This window comes from Puccinia triticina, chromosome 9A (genome assembly GCF_026914185.1).
Source record: "Puccinia triticina chromosome 9A, complete sequence".
Classification (NCBI taxonomy): domain Eukaryota; kingdom Fungi; phylum Basidiomycota; class Pucciniomycetes; order Pucciniales; family Pucciniaceae; genus Puccinia; species Puccinia triticina.
Genome location: NC_070566.1, coordinates 4569702 through 4592873, shown reverse-complemented (window position 1 = coordinate 4592873; position 23172 = coordinate 4569702). Strand labels below are relative to the sequence as shown.

The 23172-nt window shown below is 46.6% G+C and overlaps 8 protein-coding genes across 8 annotated transcripts; 6 read left to right on the top strand and 2 right to left on the bottom strand.

Annotated features, from left to right (window-relative positions):
* Nucleotides 1-168: 168 nt before the first annotated feature.
* Nucleotides 169-1646, top strand: PtA15_9A459 (uncharacterized protein; the record flags this gene model as incomplete). Its single annotated transcript, XM_053172669.1, has 4 exons — nt 169-523; nt 610-629; nt 714-927; nt 1027-1646. 4 exons carry the CDS (start codon nt 169-171, stop codon nt 1644-1646), a joined length of 1209 nt encoding a protein of 402 aa, XP_053023887.1.
* A 642-nt stretch (nt 1647-2288) lies between these two features.
* Nucleotides 2289-4004, bottom strand: PtA15_9A458 (uncharacterized protein; the record flags this gene model as incomplete). The annotated part of the gene is made up of 5 exons (XM_053172668.1): nt 2289-2570; nt 2694-2792; nt 2871-3033; nt 3113-3397; nt 3487-4004. 5 exons carry the CDS (start codon nt 4002-4004, stop codon nt 2289-2291), a joined length of 1347 nt encoding a protein of 448 aa, XP_053023886.1.
* A 416-nt stretch (nt 4005-4420) lies between these two features.
* PtA15_9A457 (uncharacterized protein) lies at nt 4421-5369 on the top strand (the record flags this gene model as incomplete). The annotated part of the gene is made up of 6 exons (XM_053172667.1): nt 4421-4474; nt 4562-4642; nt 4709-4794; nt 4880-5030; nt 5112-5231; nt 5304-5369. 6 exons carry the CDS (start codon nt 4421-4423, stop codon nt 5367-5369), a joined length of 558 nt encoding a protein of 185 aa, XP_053023885.1.
* A 1644-nt stretch (nt 5370-7013) lies between these two features.
* PtA15_9A456 (uncharacterized protein) lies at nt 7014-8185 on the top strand (the record flags this gene model as incomplete). The annotated part of the gene is made up of 4 exons (XM_053172666.1): nt 7014-7101; nt 7186-7245; nt 7317-7463; nt 7545-8185. The coding sequence occupies 4 exons, from the start codon at nt 7014-7016 to the stop codon at nt 8183-8185; spliced, it is 936 nt and encodes a 311-aa protein (XP_053023884.1).
* Nucleotides 8186-9289: 1104 nt separating this feature from the next.
* On the bottom strand, nt 9290-9641 carry PtA15_9A455 (uncharacterized protein; the record flags this gene model as incomplete). The annotated part of the gene is made up of 3 exons (XM_053172665.1): nt 9290-9417; nt 9484-9531; nt 9605-9641. The coding sequence occupies 3 exons, from the start codon at nt 9639-9641 to the stop codon at nt 9290-9292; spliced, it is 213 nt and encodes a 70-aa protein (XP_053023883.1).
* Nucleotides 9642-10317: 676 nt separating this feature from the next.
* PtA15_9A454 (uncharacterized protein) lies at nt 10318-12078 on the top strand (the record flags this gene model as incomplete). Its single annotated transcript, XM_053172664.1, has 5 exons — nt 10318-10337; nt 10465-10999; nt 11112-11288; nt 11425-11700; nt 11785-12078. 5 exons carry the CDS (start codon nt 10318-10320, stop codon nt 12076-12078), a joined length of 1302 nt encoding a protein of 433 aa, XP_053023882.1.
* A 9223-nt stretch (nt 12079-21301) lies between these two features.
* Nucleotides 21302-21857, top strand: PtA15_9A453 (uncharacterized protein; the record flags this gene model as incomplete). The annotated part of the gene is made up of 3 exons (XM_053172663.1): nt 21302-21494; nt 21571-21670; nt 21749-21857. 3 exons carry the CDS (start codon nt 21302-21304, stop codon nt 21855-21857), a joined length of 402 nt encoding a protein of 133 aa, XP_053023881.1.
* Nucleotides 21858-21978: 121 nt separating this feature from the next.
* PtA15_9A452 (uncharacterized protein) lies at nt 21979-22644 on the top strand (the record flags this gene model as incomplete). Its single annotated transcript, XM_053172662.1, has 1 exon — nt 21979-22644. The coding sequence occupies one exon, from the start codon at nt 21979-21981 to the stop codon at nt 22642-22644; it is 666 nt and encodes a 221-aa protein (XP_053023880.1).
* Nucleotides 22645-23172: the final 528 nt, after the last annotated feature.

Here is a 23172-nt window from a genome sequence, read left to right as displayed (position 1 = left end):
CTCTGCCTATGCCTGGAGTTCAAAGGGACATAAGAAGCGAGTGGAGTTCGTCTACTTTCATAGTCTCCTCTGCACTGAAATTTCTCCAAGCTTCATTTGATAAATAGTCTTCATTACTTCCTGCCTCCAGACTCATCGTAAAGCAGGACAAGTTATATAGCACAAGAAATGAATCTTCCCTCCGTTACCCTTTTGATTTATACCATCACTATCAACCTGAGATATTCAAACACGAGGGCAATACTTCCCCGAGATTATCACTCGTCTTTCCAACCATCCTCCGCCGTCTATGAAAAAGAAGATACGATGAATGAGTATTTTAACCTCCCGAAGCCTGGCTCAACTGTCTCTGTTAGACTTCAGGTCTCGAAAGATCTTGGAGCTCTCGATTCAATTTCTTCAATGGAAAATTTTGAAAATGATGAACGGTTCACTGGCAAGACAATCGTGCTTAGCCCGATGGATTTCTCGATCCGACTTCGGGATGAAAATGTAGATAACAACACGATTCTTCTTCCGATAGGTGCGCATTTCTTTAGCTTATATCTTTCTTATTGTTTTGTCTTCAATTTTCAAGAACTAACTTTGACTTTTTCACGCGGTATATAGTCTTGGCTTTGGACAGACGCGTGAGTATTTTTATGTTGGCTTGTGTTGAGCGATAAGACTAAAGCATGGCTGATAACTTGATGACCAATCGCGTGAATAATCAGGACTCTGATGAAACTGACAACCCAACCATTTCCAACTCTGAGATCAAGCGCTCGGGCTTCCCTGGTGGCCCAGAAGATCCGAGTAGGAATGACTCCGGTTTACTGAGTTCGCATTTAGCGGGAAACAACTACTTCCTCATCACTCTTCTTTCACAAAACATTTCGGATGCGGAGACCCATGGCCATACTACAAATTGGACGGTTTTAATCATCGGTATGTACTTCTGGTGGTCCTGCTCCTTTCGTTAACCAGTTCACCATATTGATTCGTCTATTTTCCACAATAAAACTCTATTCACATTCGAATTTCTAGCTCGACATATCACCAGCCCCGAGACGTTTAATTTAACCTGGGTTGTTATCGCAATCATCGTGTTGATAGTTCTACTTCTCGCTGGAATTTGCCCGATAATTTTAGCCTATGGCGACTTTCTCGGAGGCGGAAGAGAAGATGAAGAAAAGATGATGGTAGATCTGATTACGCCGTTCAGACACCAGGATTATCCGACCGAAATCCAGAAAGTCGATACCGGTTTCCGATCGCTTGGACCGGACCGATCCAGTACAGCGGATATCAGCAAACATCTTCAACTGAAACACGGTAACATTGTTGGCAACCTCAAAACCAATGGAGAACTCGATCAGGATGGCGACGCGATCAGTCTCGACGATTTCAAGATTTGTCAAGCCAGAAAAATGATTAACCTTCAACCGTTCAGACCACCAGGCCATGATTATAACGAGAAAATTTCACCCGATGACATTGGTTCGCTCGTGTCTCCTACCGCTAGTACATCTACGTCTAGTTTTACTGCCAATAACCCGATCTCTCCTCTCAGTACAATCACTTCCCCAACCAGCTTCCAAAGTCTCGCATTTTCTGATTATCATAGCCCACTTCCAAGCTTACCCAAAAAATGTATCACAACTTGATATGTTTGTTACAAATTCATATTTTCTTTTTTGATTGCATTTCTGGTGTAAATCTCTTGTTATACCTATGTATGCTTTCTTATTCCTTGTGATCGTGTTTGCGGCTTTGGATGTTGTTTTGATTTATTTAGGCCTCGATTGGCAACGTTGTATCTGGTTCCAACTTTCATGACATATGGTTCACTTCACTCCAGTCGATTCATCGGACTGATTTATAATAACCTTTCTTGATGGGGCCAAATGGAGCCTCAATGTTTAACAAATTAAAACACAATGTGGATATGCCATATGTCAAAAAACTACTTCTTCTTACTTGAAATGGAGACTCTTATGATAAAATACAGAACATCTGGTCACTTCAGCCCGCTGTGAAAGAGTTAAGTCAAACTCTTTAGAAACTGTCACGAAACTCCTTTATGTTTGAAGCCAGCGCTGTGCGCTAGATACTCGATGAAGAATTACGTCAAATCATTCGATTTAGAGTCTCAAGGATGATCATCGATGGCGCAAAGTTTCAAGAGAAGTTACCTGAACTTTCCCGGTCCCTCGAAGTGTCATTGTTTGAATTGCAAGTGGTGCTGGGCGGCGTCATGGCAGAAGGCATGAAAGATCATATTGCTCAAGCATGTTTTCTCCAATGGTTTACAGAAGGTATTCAGCTTTCGAGTGAAGCAGATTAACAATTTGTTGGTGCCGAGGAACAAAGCCAGCTTCACTTCCACCAGAAAATAAATCATCAACCCTCTCTACCGCTTCGATTACATTGCCATCCCGAAAATCGTTCTCTCCCTGATCAGAATGAGGATCACAGCACTCAAATTCCACTGTCGTCTTTCTAGCTTCTGTCGATGATGCTTGCAATTTCGAAGGGTCGCTTTCCTTCATGCTTTTGATTCCGTTGCCACGTCCGGCTGAATGCATGAACTTAAGAGGGAAAAGGAGCATTTTGATTTGATTTATGGATATTTTGTCAAACAGACACATGCGTTGAAACTCATCAAGTCCGTTTGCCAAATGTGCTAGAATCGATGATCGCAAGATGCTTACCTGGACCAACTGGTTACCTGTTATTTCCTTTTCTCGATCGAGAGCCATTGTACCACGACTAGTAGACCCGCCAATAATTCGACAGACCTCGACGACCATCTACGAGATAGACACATCCCTCATAAAATCAATAATAAATTCAGCCAAGCTGCTCATTTAAGCGAAAACGATGCCCACTTTTAGGTCATCCAAAAACCCGAGATAGAATTCCTTTTCTTTGCTGATGATGACATCTGATGATGTATGTGCCTCATTGATATGGCCAGACTTCTTGATCAACTCAAGAAGATATCCTGTCGCCCTCTTCGAATCTAGTGTCAGGATGATATTGCCCTGTGCCCTGCAAAATTTATATTAATAAGTTCTTCAATTCGTGCTTTTTCGACAAAGAGGAAACAAGGGATCGACTGAGAACTTACTCAGTAACTTGCATGGGCGCTCCGAGAGCCTCCATGTTTTGATACTTGACTATGGGACTGGTCGATAAGGCGTTTGCTCGTTTGAGAACGGCGATTCCGACGGCCCCGTGCTCACCCAAGATGGTGCGATTTCTAAACAAGGTGGACTTTCTTCCGGTTTCAAAAGCGGTGGAGGATCCAACAAGTCCCATCAGGTTAGCTGAGGGGAAGGTTCGCTGGAGGATGTTCAAGAATGGCTGGGGTGAAGGTGCACTGAAAAAAATCAAGCTATCGATTGAGCTTGGCCTTTATGATGATGATGTGGGTAAGTGGAAGACAAAGAAGATCAGGTCATTTTTTTGGGTCAATCAGAGAGGCCCACCAAGCATGCTGACGGTATTCTTCTTAGCTCTTCAGGTAATAGGTCAGCGCCAGTCGACTCGGCTCCAGCTTGATGGGCTTTACCCATGTAATCGGCTGTTGAATCAATTCTCTCGGAGGGAATGATCTCCCTGCCGACAGAGATGGAGGCGCGAGATCGGATAGTTGAGGTGAAGGGTACCAATTCGGTCGAGGCCCCAGACCATTTGGCAATTGAGACGGAATGAAGACCCATCGAGGGATCCTCAGCGAGACAGCCGATCGGCTCGATCAAGGGCTCCAAGTCTTGGAAGCTCTGCACCAGTCTTTCCAGAGGTTCGGATGGGATACGTTTTGAGATTGTGTAGAGCACCACCGGCGGAGGGGCTGCAACACCTGCTAGAGCACCGGATGTGAATGCTGAGAGGGTCTGTTGGACTGTGTCGACCAATTTTTGTGGTGAGCTGGACCGGAAGGTGGTGGCCGTCCAATATGTACGTCGGAGCTTGATTCCCAGAGAGTGCGGCTTCAACAGGCAATGCTTGGTGGCCATCGTTCTTGTCGACAGGAGTCTTTCGGTCGCAGGGAGCCTAAGAAGTAAGACTTTTAAGGATGCCACCCGGCGCATCGGTCCCGGGTAGGCCCGTGTAGAGCTGGTCCGACATCCCGATCCGAGTCCGGCGATTCCGGTCCCGACACGGGGTACATTGGCCCGTATATACATACGCTCTGATGCCCCGGGGGGTACGTCATCATCATGATGTCTCCGAGAGATCAGCGCAGTGGCTCAACAAACAAACCTCGCAATTCATCTCATTCGATTCCAAACCCAACTCGACTCCCCGAAAGGCCCGATTCGACAATCGATACTGCGAACACCGCCCTCTTTGGATGCCTCTTAATGAGCATCTGTAAACAAACTCGATACGACCCTGAATCCTAGCGAGAGACCCGAAGAACGAACTAACCATGGTGGCTTCCGGAGGAGATCCACCCAATCAAGAACTCAAAAGGCAACTCCAAGTATGATGGGTTCAAAGCTTGTGCATACTCGATGTTTCCCCCAAAGTTGAACAGAAGCTTTTTCCCGCCCGCTTACAATCTGTCCAGTCGGCTCTAAATGATCCCAATTTATCTGAAGAGGGGTTTGCGACATCAAAAGTGATTGCATTAATTGATGTATTACTGCGGGTTAGTCACCTCACATGATCTTGATTATCCCCTTCTCTCATTTTACTGAGCATGAGTTGGTTTCAGGAAGGAGACACCACCAGTGGCTCAGTAACCAATCATACCTTTCCTTCACGAAAAAAACTGGTAAAAATGATCAAGACTTGTTACCAGTTGAGTCAATAGTCGGACTTTGCTACATCTCAAAGATGGAAAAAATAAACCCCTTCATTTTACTTTCTTCGCTTGCTATGGCAGATTTGTGATCAAAAATAAAGCAGGCAAAGAGGCGATGTGGTTTGTAGACATGAAGAAGAAGGGCCGGGTCGCTAAAGGAAAGGCACCGTTCAAGCCGGACGTTACGATATGGTGTTCAGATAACGACCTAGTAGCTCTGGCCACCGGGGAGGTAGGTCGTTCTCGGCCAAGGGTCTGCTTGTATTTGTTGCCCAGACGACCCTGAAAATCGATTTCTGTTTTATGATAACAGATGAATCCTCAAAAGCTTTATGCTGCCAACCGGATCAAGGTCCGAGGTAACCTCGACAAGGCACTCAAAGTCGAACGAATTATTTCTCACGAGCGCGAGAAAATTCTTTTAGCTGGTCAAGTATGACAAACTTTTTTTTGCCCTCTTTTGGCACATACTTAGAAAGACTGATTCACACCGTACTTTCTTCAGGAACCCTCACCATCCTCGGTTTCCCTTTCGAAATCAATTGCTGGGTCCCGTAGCAGCAAACTATGATCTACCGGTATATTTTTTTATATAAAACATATGTATGAATAACGCTTGTTGTGAATTCTACTTTCGTCAGCAGACCTATCCGATGTATAATGTACCCTATCAGCATCATCTTTGCGTCTGTTTTATAGCTCGCAGCCTCTTTCTTTGTGTCGCCACTTGGTTATCAAATATATCTTGTGCGTTTGCTGTACTCTTTGCATCCTGATTCCTATGTCAATTTTTGTTTCTATTACTTTTCCTATCTGTTGTCATTGAACCGTTTTATGCTACCGTCTATTCGAGTCAGTTGAAGAAGTATTTTCTTTCCCGTTTTAGTACATAGTTCTCCATATCAATTTCTCCCTTAGAATATGAAAATGGTACTGGGGGACTTCCCTCCAAGATCTGAGGCGAAAATCTCGATTTTTCGGCTATGTATCCACAACTGCGAGGGTCCCAGGGTAGATGTGATGGGAAGTCATCCATAGTCTGAAGTTCTTCCAGACAAACGGATGCCGGGTGCCCAAATACCCGCAGTTCCACCAGAATACATGCTTGACGTTTCGTGTTCGTCATGTCCTTAGTTAAGATGCCGTCAGATTAGCTTGAGATGCCTGTTCGGGTCCCTTGATTTTTAGGTCTGTCAATGTATCAAGATTGTTGGCTTCAAGCGCGTGGGTCGACTCGGACGCGTCAGAGGCGGGCTAAACTTGGATCAGGAGCGAACTCTCTTGTGTCCTTTGGCACGCGCAAATCTCAACAAACAACAAAGAGAGTTGGAACAAGCCTGCGGTGGATTCAAGCTTATTGACCAGGTTGGCAGAGACATGTGACCAATCCGGATGAACGAGAACAGCAAACATTCCGATTGGGCACACTATAATGTTGTTTATTTATGTATGAATCTTCTAGACGTGTCTTCAAAGCCTTATGGCATCTTGCGGGAGTGTGTACTAGATACCCCTACCACATGTCAGCTCTGGGCCTGCTCTGACGTGACTGCTCATCTCACATGAAATGCACGCACCAAAGCGAGGAGAAAGATCTAGGAGGGAGCTTCGGAAACCCTTCCGTTTGCAACCCATGCAGGAAGATATGGGACCCAAACCTCCGGCTTCGACACGAATGCATAGAGGCTCGCGAGCTCCCGCGCGTCGTGATCTTCCCCTCAATGCTTTGTTGTACGGAGTCAAGTCCCCAAGTCGACCACACACCATACGGCAGCAGTGGGCTTCGAGTCCAAACTGGAAATTGTGTCGCTGAGATCTCAACTGGTGCAAGATGGATTGGTGAATCCATGAACGTTTACGTGCTTCTGCAGGCTTGTGTATGCTTTGCTATGAATTTTCTTTTCGCCGGGCAGTGGCAGCATCACTGTCAGTATGTAGTGACCCCAGATCACTCGAAGCTTACCAAGGGCACAGAAAGGTCCACCTCATCTGATCTCAGTCACACTGCATAGTGCGATGTCACTTACTGCATGTCGTGGCTTGATTGTCTTTGGCGAGCCTGCCCCTGCTCTATAAATGAAGCACCCTTCTGTGTGCCGCATTCCCTCAGCCACGCCGCGCTTAACCAACATTGCGAAATTTCAACATTGCCAACAATCCTATCCAGCGTATCAGTTAATAAACAGGTGTTGTTACTGAAACAAATATTGCCAAGATGCAGTCCCCTTCCACCATTTTCAACTTTTTGATGGTTGCTCTTGTCGTGGTGTCGATAAGCGCAGCTCCTTACTCGCATTCTGAATGTCAGTCCTGCTGATGCTTTTAGGTTTGAAACCTTGGAGGGACACCTTTTTGATCTGTGTCTTTTTGCTCTTCGGTTTCGTCAGTTGAAGCACAGTCCATTATGCCGATTAACGGTGTCGGCCCAGAGCGAACTCGCAACATAGGTATGGAATTTCGCCTCCGATGACCGAGTGAACCTCATCTGATCCCAGTTTTACTTTTGTTGCTTCTGCAGGCCCCAGACACACTGATTTACGTCCGGGAGTTCTCCGTCGGTCGGACACCCTCTTAATGCCCAAGACCGCTACACCTCGTCACACCACAACCAAGACGCGCCGTATGGTTTATGGCTGGGGGCCTAGGGGATTTGATGAGAAAGACGGTCAGTAAACTACCCCCTATGACAACCACTTACCAGATCGTAGCTCAGATAGACTGATTTTGTTTCTGAAAACTGTCTCAGATGGCGAGGGTAGCAGTCAGTCGGACCTGTCACTGCTCGCAGCCGATCCAGCCGAAACATCTGAGCATGTCTCGAAGGTCACGAAGCAAAGCGCCCCCTCCGGACCAACCAAACCGAAGAACGGCACGACCGCCCAGCCTCCTGCCGAGGTAATCAAGACATTGTGCCATTTTCTTATCTCCGGTAACTCATCCGAGAAGGGCACTGTGATGCTCGACGACAAAGGAAACAGTTCGGCCATCATTCCCCCAAAGAAGAGTCCCGGAATCACCACCGACGCTCTAGCCAGTCCTAGCAGTAATAAAACCGGAGGTGACGATAAGCACAACGGAAAAGGTGACAAATACTATCTTGCTTTGTCCTGGTGTCATGAGTACATGAACCATTCGTCCCACGATACCGGTGCACACTCAGGCTCCACCGGCGGTCAAAAACCTACTACCAGTGCCAACGGTACCACCCTGGTTCCACCAAAGTCATTCGATGACCCTTCCACCTCCGGCTCGAAAAAATCTCCGTCGATTACCTCAAACGTTCCCGTTGACACCGTGTCTGATGATGTTCGCGAAGGTATACCTGCGGACAAGCCAACCACCAGGAAGAACTTCAAAATCCCATCAAACTTGGTCCCGTCCTTTTAACCAGCCTTGCTAAAATTCTATTCAATTTCTCTCCGCTAAACTATGTTGTGACAAGGGTGCACTTGAATGTTCCTACGCATTATCTATTCATTTACGCACTTATTTTTTCTCGCAAAGCAACACTGGTGTCAATCTTTGATATATTTTAAGTTTATGCTCACCTCGTGGTGTTTCTTCGCGCCGTCTGCGCCGAATATCCTAAAGATTCAGTCGGATCAGAGAAGAAACACGTTCTTGTCACACTTTATCTCGTCTTGCAGGCTTTGTGAGGAGAGCGTGTGTTTCACGCTTTTGCATGGCTGAGTGTCGCTAGCATCTATCTGGATCTATAAAAATTCTCTCCTCCTTCTCAAGCATGATCGGGACAGGGTCCCTGAAGTTAGGATTAGTCATGATCGCGACAGGGTCTCTCGAGCTAGGCTTTAGGCCAAACAAAGTTATTTTGTTGCAGCGGAGTCTTTCGAGCCGCGCTTGCTTGTGCGCTTTTGCACGCTCGGTGAGAGGATGTCATCATTGCTTGCGGTAATGAGAGCGTATCGGAGTTGAGCTCTTGATAGTGCTTTGGGTTGAATTATGCCACACTGCGAGCTACAGTAGGGCGGGGGTGATTGTTCGGATTTGGTACGTTGTTGCGAGTTTGAGGTGGAAGAACCCTTTTTTCAGGAATCCCTGAAGTAATGAAGCTTGATTTACAAAAATTTATCTGACCAAACCAACGAAGCAATTCAAAAGAAATACAGAAAGAAAAGATCTCGCTCAAATCCAAAGTGGTGCATGCGGATAGTGGCAGTTGGAAGGTGCATCGACTTGCCAGAGAGGCAGCCTCCTCCTCAGCGCACTTGTTCTCGCCAAAACAGTGATACTTATCCGGATGGAAGATTAGGATTGATTAGAGTGAATGACTGGATTAAAAAGCAGACGGACTAAAGAAGAGCAGAAGATAAAAGGGAGATAAGAAGAACAAACCAATATGCACAAGAAAATGGAAAAAGGAGATCAGGCAATGTGTACAGGAAAAAGAAGCAGAGAAAAATTGATATACACAAGTAAAAGGAATTGGGGTGATGACAAGAAAGGAATATTGGGAGGCAAGGTGGTCGAGGATTATCTTGCGGGTGTCGAGTTAGCTGCTTCGTTTGCGAGTTTGTTTTTGGCGAGTTGCTTCTCGATTTTGGCGAGTCGCTCCTCAACTCGCTTGTTCTCCACAGCAACGGGCGGGCAAAGCCGATGGACTGTTGTGCTTGAGTAAATCAGTCAGTCCATTCAAAGGTGTTATTTTGAAAAGGAAAAGGTTCTACCAGCAAAAATCACAACAACGGTGATAGCCAGCACCACCAACATCAAATCTGGTGGTGAGGATAAGAATATCAAGTTAGAAACTGTTTTCAAAGGTAAAGAAGTAGACACTGTACTACGAACCAGGAGTGGTTTTTGAGAGTTGTTCGGCGAATGACATGATGAGTTACTGGAGGGATTTTTCTAGGCAATCAAGGGGAAAGGTAAGTGATTTTATAAGGGGGATCAAAACAGATCCAACTTACTACCCAACAGTTCCATCCCCGTGTCGACGAAAGCCATCCGAATGCGGAAGGGTTCTTACCGCCAGGGTGAGTATGGTATGTATGGTTGAAGAGATTGGGACCAGTCCGGTCATCGCCAATATCTCTTGTCCAACCTGACTTTTTTTCAATTGGTAATGCACATGAAGTACTTTGACCGCGCCAGTTCCTGCTGATTTGGCGTTGTCACTGTGCACTGGCTGGGCGGGACTGGCTCGTCCCGTGGCGCGATGAGGGGCATGCCGGATGCTACCAGGGCCCTGCAGTCCCCTGGTGACCGTCATCCTCCGCCATCTGGACTCTGGAGGAGCGTGTCAGGCTTCCGGTCCGACTGGCTCACAACATTTGGCCTTTGGTAGTAACAACATCAACAACAACAGTACCAGTAATAATAATCCCTCCATTCCTCAACGATGGGCACGACGTGGTTAACACGACCGTCCACACCGGCGACGACGGCGAGGATGGCCAGTCCGTGCACTGTACATCGCTTGGCCTTTTTTTTCGGTCCCTTCACCAAATCCCTTCCGCACTACATACCACCATACTCTAACTCACTCCCCCTGATCCTAAATGCTGACTCGCTGCGAGAGGTAAGCCATTCCGCCCCTGATTATATGCTAACGAGTCCAAAGAAGGCCAACCATCGACTCTTGTTCAACCTGGAAAACACCCTGACCGAAAGATCTTTCTGCTTGTTGTATCAGTCATTGATTTTAGTCTTGATTCCCTTCACCCATCCGCATTCACTGCACACATCACTCGTCCGTTGGCTGGCACTCATCCTGTCGGTGACCGAGTCGATAAAGGACGCAATCAAGCCTGCAGAGGGTGGCCAACCAGCCGAGCGAGGGGGATACATCATCGAAGAGTCGTAAGAGGCGCTAGAATACCAGCACCGATCGCACGTCGAAAAGCCGTAGGACAAGCCTCGGCGTCAACAGATGGCGAGACAAGTGGCACGGCCGGGAACACAAACATTCATCTCGATCCGCCATTCCCCCCGGGCACACTGGCGCAAAACATGCGGATCGGGGTCGTGGTGGTGGGCACAACTTCAGACGAGATCGACGAGCTGGAGAAGGAGAAGGACTTCAAGGAGGAGCAGTTCGACCAGGTCCTCCGCTCCATCTGTCTCCGCTTCGGGGCGCGCTCTTCTTCACCAACCAGAAAAACCCCGAGAGCTTGCTCTGACTCAGGTCCTACGCCCTCCATCGTCTCTTTGACCAACTGGTCTCCTCCTCGACAGCTCCCGGTACATCAGCCACCGCAGGAACGGCACCAGCGAATGTCCGACTGTTCCTGTTAGCCCTTGTAAGGCTTATAACGTCGTCGATCGAGACAAGGTGTTGATTCCGATGGGATAGGATAGTTGGGGAAAGATCAAGATCTTGAGGGACCCCTCCATCGTCGGTAACGGCTGGCTCTTCGACCTCGAGAAGCCCCTGAGAACTCGCCCAGATAGAGTCGGCGATGATCGTCAGGAGGGCGGCTCATCGATCGATGACGACCAGGTCGGTTACGATAGTGAAGGCCGTAAGATCGTCAGTGCTTGTAAACTTTAGGAAGATATGATTGGTGCAACTGACGATGAAGTGTCTGTGAGTTCTCTCTATTTCTCTTTCAACTTGACAGCGTCCGTAGCTCAACATCTCTCTTTTTGCGGTGACGATATGCAAGTTGATCAACTCGCATGATCGAGTGATTACGACCCAAGAACAACAATTCCTGAGGACAAAATACGACGCGATTAAGGAAGAGCGGGACGTGGATCCTCGCTCGCATTTCCAGCTCAATCACAAAGGGCACGCGGCCCAACAGGCCGTCAAATTCACCAACGGAACCATCCTTTCAGATAAGAGTCTTATCAACAGCGCCGGTCCCGGAGTTGCTGGCCTTGGTACTGCTGGTGTCGAAGAGGAAATCACTGCTCAACTTAAACTGTTGTCTCTCAGGGTAAGCCTTTTTCCCCATTTACTAAGCGTTTTTGATTGCGGAAGCGGGATTTTGATGATCTGGAAGTGGACGAATCTTGGACAGGATCAGCAAGGAAATCCGAATGGCAGGAGCTCGAATGCCGGTTTATCGCCCGTCGAGACCATCCACATGCACCAGCAACAGCAGCAACAGCAAGGAAAGGGGTCAGACGGGACGGGCGGGACGCAGTCGGCCGGCGAGCCCGGCTCGCCCCTAGCTGCCTCCCGCTCATCCTCCCAACTTGCCCACCAACGCCACATCCTCATCGGCCCTGCCTCTTCGACTCCCGTCGGCACGCCCGGCGGAAGACAAGGCGGGAAACGCCATGCTCGCAAACTGCGTCGGCAAACTCCTTGATACAGATTCCGTCGGCGCCCGCGGCTTCTCCTCCTCTTCCTCCGCTTCATCGCTATCCATCAACCTTCGCGGCCAGCTTATCCTTCCTCCCCCTTGGTCGTCTCCGTCTTCTTCGAGTACTGTTGCTCCATACTCTGATAGTTTATTTTCCTTCAAAACCTTTGGGCTCTTCCACTAGAGAAACAAGCAATGGAAGCCTTCAAGACGACCAATCCTTCTCTTCTTTCTAATCATATTGTTTATCTCCTTTTCTCTGACTTGTTCCCATTCCTCTTTGTATTGCCGCTGCTGCCAGTCTTATTGTGTTGTTCTGATGAGGGCAAGGAAGGGGGGTTACATACTTATTTATCATGCTACATAGATGTTTGTTTAGGTCATCCCTTCAGCCTGTCTTCCCTTTCTATTTTCACTTCTCTGTGTTTTTTTTTTGAAGAAAAAGTAAACAAGCAAAGAGGCAAAAAAGCAGAAACAAATGATTAGGGGGTTCCACATCCTTGTTGCTAAAGTGCATGCCAGCACCCTTGTACCCTCCCAGGCCTTTTTGAATGTTTTTTTGTAAGGTGGTGTTCAAGAACTCCCTTGAACACCAACTTGAGTGTATGCAAGTTCCACCCAGCCAGCTTTGAAAGCCCCTAATGGATCAAATAAATACCAAACAATTCCAGGTGAGTGAATTGTTGGGTTCAAATATAGTGTCCAAAATTTCCTACACAATTGTTTGCATACAAGATACACTGCAATTTTTGCTTCCAGCTGGGAACTATCTTCTTACATTTTGTATACAATCACATCTCCCAGAAAAGCTTTGGTAAATAATTCTAGGTATAGGTAAGAAAATACATAAACATCAAAAAATTCACAAAAGGAATCCTGAAGAATGCAGTTTGATTACATAACAGGAGTAGCAAGGCTTGATTCTGTAAAACCTGGCAGACCAAGGACAAAGTATTCATGCTGTGGTTATAATCATTTAATGAAAGAAAGAATCTTGAATAGAAATTTTATGAATACTAGAGGCCAGGGCAGCTCTGCTGCTGCACTCTCAGGGCCCAGCTCCATCTACCAAGGATTCCTGCCACTGTCAGGTGGGAAATTCACATTTCTTTTTGAAGGGGTGCTGACAGACTCTCACTTACATACATCATCCTGCACCTTTCAGTCTTGATCTTAACATTTTAATGAAATCCATTCTCAATTGGCTTCTTTAAAGTACAAGTTGGAAATTTGATCATGAGAATATCCATGCATATCAGGGTGTAAATAGGTTGGGCAGACCCAAAGCAGACCCAAGACCCGTAGGGGTGTTGTAAAGCTCAAAAGTGTTCCTGAGAACCTTTTTCTGAGTGCAGAAAGGGATGAATGAGGGAAACTCTGCCTTTCCTGGGTCACTAGACACTAAAACAAGCCCCCCAATCTCAGATTGGAAGGATTAATGTAGTGATACTGGAGGTGTATCAAAAGATAGCCTACGTTGAGCAGGTGGCTTAGGGAATATGGGTGATGTAACTGGTGATGAGTGAGTTGTAAGTTGATATGGTCCTAGTGTTGCCGCAAGGGGGTTGTGGAACACCCTGACAGAGGGTTAACGGCAAGTGAGCAATGTAATAGAGTTGTGATGTGTATATAATTGGTATCTAATAAGGTTAAAACCACAATATAGTGGGGCTAATACTGTAGAGTGCACAAGTGTTGTACTGTTATGGGGTAAGCTGAGTGCAAGTAGTTTGCTGAGAGAAATTAAAACCAGGGGGGGGAGAGAGCCTCCTTGAATAGAAAAGGATGAGACATTGAAGCTCCAGGGGAACAAGAGAATGAGGGATTTTTGCTGGTGGTTGACAGGTCACATGAGGTAATGATGTCATGTGAGGGAATTTAGCTAGCCTGAACTGTAAAATGATGTCATGGTCACATGCTGTCATCCTGTCATGAAGTCATCTGCAAGCTGCATGAGGGCTTTTTTGCTAGCTTGACATGATCTGCATGATTTCATCTGTCAACTGTCAGACTGGAGCCCATATCACATGATTCTGCATTCACCTGCATAAGACTGCATTAAGTGTGCATGACACTGCATGGAACTGCATGATACTACATGACATGTGCATAGCCCATGACATGTGCATAGCCCATGACATGTGCATAGCCCATGACATGTGCATAGCCCATGACATGTGCATAGCCCATGACATGTGCATAGCCCATGACATGTGCATAGCCCATGACATGTGCATAGCACAATGTAATGGGTGCAGCTGATGATTTAATGTTTATGCAAAGGGTAGGCAAGTTGTCAGAGCTGGGTAAGTGTGGTTCATGTAACAGATTACATGAACCTTGTTGAGTTTGTGGTATGAAATTTGCAATAATAATTCTATTTTCTATCTGTTTGAGCAAAGGCTACCAGACAGGGCTAAGGTTGTATATATGATGAGATCAAGATAAAAGTGGATGTGTGTGAGTGAGAGCAAGTGTGAGAGTGTGAGTGCGAGTGTGAGTGTGAGAGTGAGAATGAGAGTATGAGTATGAATGAATGTGAACAAGAGGGGCAAATAGAGCCCAATATTTATAGTAAACAAATGCTGCTGAGAGATTGATTCTCAGCGTACTTTCTCAATGAAAAGTCATTGTCAAAAGTATGGGAGAGAAAAGTACCTATACTTTTCTCCTTGCAGGAATGCTCCAGTCCTCTGGAGCATTTCTTTTCTTATTACTTTCTGCACTGTGATAAGCAGCTGCAGTAGGAAGCTGAGCATAATTAGCAGCAGAGAGCTGAGCATACTTGGCAGCATGGGTCTCAGCAGTTAGATCACTGCTGGCCATGTTCCCTTCTACAGGGATTACACCTTCAACAAACCTGAGTATGGTGTTTGTGTGTATGTAACTGAATGATGTGTCTTGAAGGGGATGGTAACTGCTGATACAGAGGGGTGTAGGGTGTGTTGTCCATGGTGTCTGTGTTGTTTTGATTGTAGAATCCAGTGGTGCCACCATATTGGGTGATTTGTGAGTGCAAGGATTGCCAAGGGATACCTGTTTGGCAGTACCAGCACCCGCAGCCATACAGCGGGTGTGGGTGTTGGAATTTGGCAAAAAAACTCCAGGTACCCGGGTACCCTTGGTCAACACCTGCCACTATGTGGATGAAGGTGCCACAGCACCCCTCTCAATGACCGGTTGGTGCTGGTGATTGCCAGGGTACACAACCCCCTTGATGAATGGCACACACCGGTCATCAAGAAGGCACACATCCCTCTTGATGACTGGCAGAGACCAGTCATTGAGAGTGTCTCAGCCCTCTCAATGACCCACCCACACTGGTCATTTAGAAGGCACACTGCCCTCTTGATTACTGGAACACCCTGGTCATTAAGAAGGCACACCTTCCTCTTGATGAACGGCACACACCAGTCATCCAGAAGGCGCAGTGCTCTTGATGACCAGCACACACCAATCATCAAGAACACACACATCCCTCTCAATGACTGGCACACACCGGTCATTGAGAAGGCACACAGCCCTCTCAATGACTGGCCCAAACCCGTCATTGAGAGGGTACACAACCCTAAAGAGGTGTATGTAAATAAATACATACATATGTATTTTCTTCCCTGCAAGTAACCCGCGGGTTCTGGGTGCCGGTGAGGTTATCTGTTTTGGGAAAAAAAAAGTTGGTACCTGCACCCACTGTAGGTACCTGGGGTCACTTGGCAATCCTTATGTGAGTGTACATATGAGAAAGAAGATTTTGAAATGGACTAGAGGGTAAACATAAAGCATACCACAGTGTGGGTTGGTTTCAGGCACATTTTGAAAGAAAATCACATGACCCAAACCCAAACTAAACCTAATTGTAAAATGGTTGGGTCAGGTTTGGGTAGCCTATTTTCTAATTGGGTTGGCCCAAGACCTGACTAAATCACTTCCAACAGAGTCATTGACACTCAATAGGTTGGTTTGGCCCAAGACCTGCTGGATGTTCCCATGACCCAAACCTATTGAACTGTTGAATGAATTTCAAAATACCAAAAACCAGAAAACCAGAGACTGGAAAAACAACAGAGTGAGAACAATCAGAAAAAAGAAGGAAAGAATGAGAGAGAACATAGAAACAAACCCTGAGTTTTATGATGAATACATAGCAATGTAAAACCAAGTAGGACAGAACAAGATGGAGGAAAATGAACTAATATCAAGAATAGATTAGTTGAGATTCAGGGAGTGATATGACAGCAAGACAATAAAAAAAACAGAACAGGATCTGACATGGAAGGAGAGCAAAGACAAAGAAAAAAGAAACAATGAGCTAAAATGAAATTATTGAGTTTCACAAGGGAGGAATCTGTTCCACTCTCCAGAGAGTTCCTGGCTGTAATTTCATCTGATTTATCTACTGGGGTGTAGTTTATATCACCCATAACCTCTGTTTCACTGCTGAATCCATGAGGAGTTTGACTGCAACCTAACCTATGTTGAACTGATCAACAGCTCATTCATTGTTTATTTCAAACTAGTGCTTATCTTTAAACCATTTTACACAACTTCATACAACATTATGACTGCTCTGACTGTTTGACTAGAATTTCCAAAGAGCCACTGGTATAATTTTTCACACTTTTTACTGAAACAGATGAGCATTACAAGCTTTCTTGAATGCCCATACACTCAGATGACCATGCCTCCCTACACCAATCATTCCCAAAGTGTAAACAAACACTGAACAGCCTTTCAGCTTGCTTGGCACAATGTTTCCAATTCAGCTGTTTTTAGATCTAGAAAATGTGATTACTGATGTACCTGAATCAGTGAGTTTGAGGGGTTGTTGAGAGTCTTTTTACCTGCATGGCTTGGTTGTACTCTAATGTCAGAGGAGGCTCATTGAGTTGTGAGCAGAAAAAAAGGGGACCTGGGTGTGCCTTGAGGTTTGCCTCTTGATTTCTGCAACCCACAGTATTGGAACACCATAAGTGTATTCAAGCAGCAAAAAATCTCTAAAGTCACAGCATGAAGTCTTGCAACAATCTTGGAGAATCTTCCAGCTCTTTGCAATTGAAATCAAGCTTCAACCAACCCTGCTGCACATCATAACTGGGGAGATTCATTGGCTGGCAATGCCAGACCAAGAAGCACCTTGAAGGGTGCTTTTAACTCAGCCTCCAGGGCTCAGATGCATTTTGATTAGAGATTGCCAAGTGGACCCGGGTACCCGCGGTGTTTTTTGTGATATTCAGACACCCATACCTGTACACGGCACCCACGGGTGGGTACCAGTGGTACTTTTTGCGGGTACTGCGGGTACTTGTGCTTCTTTTTATACAACACCCTCACTCAATGACAGCTACAGACTGTTCATTGGGAGTGATGGTTCCTCTTGATGAACGGGCTCTGTCCCAGTCATTGGGAGGGTTGTTTCCTCTCAATTACCGGGACAGATCCTGGTCATCAGGAGGAAACAACCCTCTCAATGACCGGGAAAGATCCTGGTTGTCAGCCTTAGAGATACATTAAGTATCCAAAAGTCTGCAATAACTTAGTAAATAATAATAATTATTAAATTATTATTGCAGAATCAGATTCCTCATCATAAATTAAGGGGGGTCACCCACTTAAAGTACCCCCTTATTCCTATTCCTTCATGTACTAATTGTATAAATAAGAATTGGCCCCAGAAAGCGCCCAAAAATAGTATTACATACATAAATTTAGTAAAACAAACAATGTACATAAAATTAAACTGTTGTACATTAATGAGTAATATTACTTGTGTAAAAATACCCCGTGAAAGTATTATGTAGACTTCTACTGAAGCTCTTTCACATGACAATTGGTTATAAACATGTCATGTGACAGAGTCAGGGAAATTAGTCTATTACAATACAATTAAATTACCCACAGCCAAGCCCTTTTCACGGCTACACCTCTGGATACTCCCATAGGGAGAAAAGGACTCAGTGATTACGCCCACTGAAGTCCCCTCTATAAATAGAGGCCTATTTGGCCCTCAGGAAAAGATCTCCCAGACCATTCACCACCCATAAACTGTAAGTTTGCCGTGAATATTCTCCTCTGCTACATTTGTAGCCACTTTTCCCTATAAACCATCCCCAGCATGTAAAATCCACTGGATTAACACCTTTAAATCATCAAAAATCCCTTATTAGCATATTTAAAGCTTTATCCTTATAAGTAGTTGCCGTAAGACCACCGCCTCTGTCAAGCAGCCAATCAGTTTAAGCGCTTACCACCTATTTTTACGCCAAATTAATTCCCTGTAATTAATAATTACATATTATTAATTACATAACTAGAGGCCAAGGCGGCTTCGCCGCTGCAAACTTTAGCTTCAGTTGACTCACCTTCTCTAGTTTCTCTCCCTGTCTACCCAGCATTCAAACCTCAGGCCCCCCTCCATTTAGTCTCCAAGTTTAACTCCATACAAATATATCCAATCCTTCCCTGAGACACATCAGGTTTTCCCTGCAAGGCTGACCCCCCCCCCCCCCCCCCCACTATTACACCCATCCATTTATAGAAAAGTTTCATCAAAAATAACTCCTTCCCAAGCATGAAAAAAAAGAAAATCATTCCAAATTTTCTAGGACCTGCTTATAGCCCAGAATCTCTTAGCTTTGAGCACTTGTGTCCCAGCCACAGTGGTATAGCAGGAGGGCTCAATTGTATGCAGGTGACCTTAGTTTCCCTAAGGTGATTGTATATGTGTATTATGACTTGAGATAAAGTTTGGCTGGTACCTTTAGAATTCATGCTTGCTCCTGTGCACAGCCAACCTCTCCAGGAACTTGTATTATCCTGGATACATAACTGAAAAACAAGAGACATTCTTTTGCTGGCTCACAGGCAGTTGATTTCACTGCCAGCATAATTGGCTGGGTTGAGGTTATCCCAGTTAAACTGGGATGCACTCAACCAATTTAAACTTGGGTGATCTCAACTGATGGAATATAAATCCAAGGTACCCCCCTTGGGTTTATATTAAATTGGTTGAGATCAACCAAGTTTAAATTGGTTGAGTGCATTCCAGTTAAGCTGGGATGAATTCAACCCAGCCAAATATACTGGCAGTGTTTTGGCGTATGTTCTTTATTTTGTTTGTATACCATATTCCTACTTGCTGACCTCTCATAAATTTGAGGCTGCAAAACAAAATGATAATATAGAAAGAAACAATCAAAAAAATCTTGATCAACTGGCTTGGCTCACTTGAGCACTACTTCAAGAGCAGCACTTTTCTCAAGCAACATCTTCAAGTGGAAGGGGTAAGTGGGAAAGGGTGATGGGGACAGGCAAGCAGAATTTTTCTGATATTGTTGTTGGGTGCGGCACATATTTCCACCCAAAGGATGTGTTGTGGGTGGGCGGCAGCTTGTCAAAGGTCGAGACAAGAGAGTCATGCAAGCGCGGGTCGGCGGCGGACTGGTTGGCTTGCGCGTTGAGTGACATACAGCTGAATGTGCGTGAGATCGGCGGGGTGGACGCGGCTGTCAAGGACCTCGGTTGGCCCTTGTGCGTCCGATGGACACCTCGAAGGACATAGCTAGGCGGGAGCTTGGGTATTGCTGTCACCAGATGGGGGAGAGTGGGAACAATGATGGAGGATGGCTGCGTCCTGGGGAACATGGCCCTACAAGTATTGCATGGATGAAGCCACGTAGTTAGCCCTAATGCTGCGGCGGGATTAGGGCTAACTGTTATGGCTCAGAAAACCTATATGCCACGACCTCCTCTTGACTCCCCATACTCCATATATGAAGCTTGTCCACCCCTACACTCCAACACTCACTCCTTGTCTCCTTGCGCAGCTTCGACATCCCCTGGGGGAGCTCAAAGGCCCAGAGGGCCTGGGCAGAGCCCGGCCCGCCCTCCGGCGTCCTGTTCTTTGTCAAGTCGCTAAGTCACCCTACGTAGGATGCACTATGACAATCAGCGCCAATTCAGACATTCAACACCATCAAGACACCCATCCAGGGGCTGAGACGGGGGCGGTCTCATTACCAAGATGGATGAATTTGCGATGTCGTATATTGATCAATCCAAGTATATTAAAGCTTCAGGTTTGTAGAAAAAAAATTCAAGGGTTTCCCCTACAAATGAGCAAATTACAAAAAAAATATCAAAGGTTCCCCCTTTTACAAAAAAAGCAATCAGAGGGTCAAATTCAACCTACAATTCCAGCAAACCACAAGAAAAAAAATCAAGCCATACGACAAAAATAACACAAGAAAAAGGCCCCGCTCCCAGCCACCCAGCGCAGCAAGCTGACGCACCGTGGCCCAACGCTCATCCCTGTCTAGCAGGGTTAAAAAGCGTTGGGAAGAAGACCCCCAGCCCTAAAGCACAGGGGGGCCCACAAATATCCCCCGCCGGACTGCGCAAATGCAACAGCGGACGGGGGTGAGACAACCCTCAAGCTGGAAGTACAGCCCAAGAGTCGCCTGAGGAAATTTCTTGGCCTCTGACTCCCCTCCTTTTATATTCTTTGCCTCCCCTAACAAATTCAGACCACGCCCATCTGTCAACATCCTTGCCAGAGGCAATGAACTCTACCTGACCCACGCCATCGACGTCACCTTCATGTATGTACATACCACTAACCAACGCCACGCAAAGCAAACTCAATGTAAATACCGCAAACTGACCACACGCCGGGCACTTACAACGCACTACCAACCCAATACATATAAACCCACCCCACAATTCAATCCCCAGCAACCCATCCCTGCCCATCCTGACCCTTTCTGACCATACCACCGCGAATTCCTGCCCCACCGATAATCAGCCTCAAAACGTTATGCCTCGCCAAGCCTTCACCCTTGCCCTTGACATTCACTTCGCCATTGACAACCATCGACACAATCCACTCATCCGACCGTAGCTTCAGGCTCAAAGTATGTATTTTCCTTGCCTTGGTCTCTCCCTGTCGCACGGTAGTTTCACTTGACTACGTGTATCAGCCTCCATGTTGCTTTTAGGGAATTCAAACAACCCGTTCATGTCGTTAAATTTTTGCCTACCTTCACTAATGTACTCATATGTTTGGATGACTTGACGGCTCCGGCGACTCTTTCCAAGGCAAGCGGTGGGTCACTCTAAACCTGACGTGCGCCGACTGGATTCTGCTGGTTGTTGCCCATCGTAAGGCCGGGTTCTCCCTCTTGTGAAAGGCTTTTACAGCACAAGCGCAAGAAACTGACCGCACGGCACATACATGCTGTCCCAGCCGACGACGAGTGTCTGTTCTTCTTGCGCACCCTGCTCAACCTCTTGTCCCCGCTTCGTTAACCGGACCGAGTTCAACTCCTCAACCCTCGATCCCCACCTCCACAATTTCTCTTCCGCAAACGCGATCGCGCTCATCGACTTGGAGTCCTCAAGAGCCCACATCTTTTCCGTGTCATCTCGTCAGCAAAAATCACTCCGAGATACATACGCTGGCGGCCATTGCTGATCTGGACTGTCTCCTCCCCAAGTCAACAGGTAATGCCGACGGATTAAGAATCAAACGCACCAGAGAAATGCGCGCCTCTTGCTTGGCCTTTGGCATTCCGAGCCCCCACTGTATCGTCCTCGATCATTCGTCAGTCTCAACTCCCCCTGATTACCATCTAGAACATTACTCACCATCTCTCTCAACTTGGCATTATTTTCTTGACAGGGAGTTGCCGGGTAGAATGTCTGTCTGGAGGCCTGAAGATACGATGGCTGAATACCCAGAGACCATCACCTTTGACCATGGCGGAGTATCGGGCCATGCAAACCACTGAGCAATAGCTGCCGCACTGAGGTGAGCATCCAGCTCACACACATCAACCCAGGGTAGAGAGCCCCCCTGATAGGATGTTGTTTTTCTGCAGCCGGCTGGTGCACAGTGACCCGAAGTTTCCGATGACATTGATGCTCCGGTCGACGGGAATACTCGAGAAATACGTGTCCCTGCTCTTGCTGCCTTACGCTCTCTACTGCCACCAGCGAAATCACAAGTCCCTTCTCCCTCAGCTTGTCCGGCCCAGCTCGCATCCTTCGCGGGACAAGAGACGTCTCGCTGAGCTCGTCCTTGAGACGCTCATCCACCTTGGAGCTAACCCTCTTCTACGCCTGCCCCCTCCCCCTCCCCCCACCCCATCCTCTGTACCCCGCCTCCCTGTCGACGCCGCCGCCCGCAGTCGACGGGGGTGCCCGAAACGCATCCACAGATACGGCCACCGGCCGACAGTCAACAAGGCCCGCAGACTCGCCCCTGTCCCCACACCCCAGTCTGTTCCTCTCACTCCCGCCCAGTACTGGGAGGGCAGACGCGCCTTCAACCGGCACCGCTCCCAGCACGCCTGGTTCCAACGGCTCTGGCTTGTCTCCAGTCGATTCATGTGGATCCACGAGCTCCACCGCGTCGTCTCCCTCGTAACCCACTCCCGCAACCATCCTGCCATCCTCACTCATTCCCCCGCCGAGAAGATCACCTTCCCCGTTGAACCTAAGAAAACCACCCCTCCCGAGCCCGATAAACTATTTCCCCCTCATGCTCAGCACCACACTGATGCCAGACCTACATAAACTCATGTCCCCTTTACAGTGGCATTTTATATCTACTACATTCATGTTTATTATTAATTCAACAATTATAAGACCAAAACTTAAAATTGAATTTTACCAAACTCATTGAACTTGATGCCTCCAATCAAATTGCATCTCCTGCATGGTTTAACTAGCTCATTAAGTCAAAAGAAAGGAGAAGGAGAACAATTGTAAAAAGAAGAAGTGATCTCAATACAAAAAACATGACAATGGAGGACTTCCCATCAAGTCTGGGAGCCCCCCAGATGTCAATTTACACACTCAAACCCCTAATTTTCAGTAAAAAGGAAAATGTTTTCCTAACCCTTTAATTTTTAAATTTATTGCTTCCATGTGTACCAGATGTGGCTTTGGTAGATGTGTTGATTTAGGATTTAGAGGGGCATCTAGAGGCCTCTAAATCCCAACAGGAAGTCCCCCAGTTTATGACCACTGAGTTTGGTTGCTGATAAAATTGCAGGATCTTTGATGTTCTTGGGATGGGAGCAAACCTAACCTTAACTATTT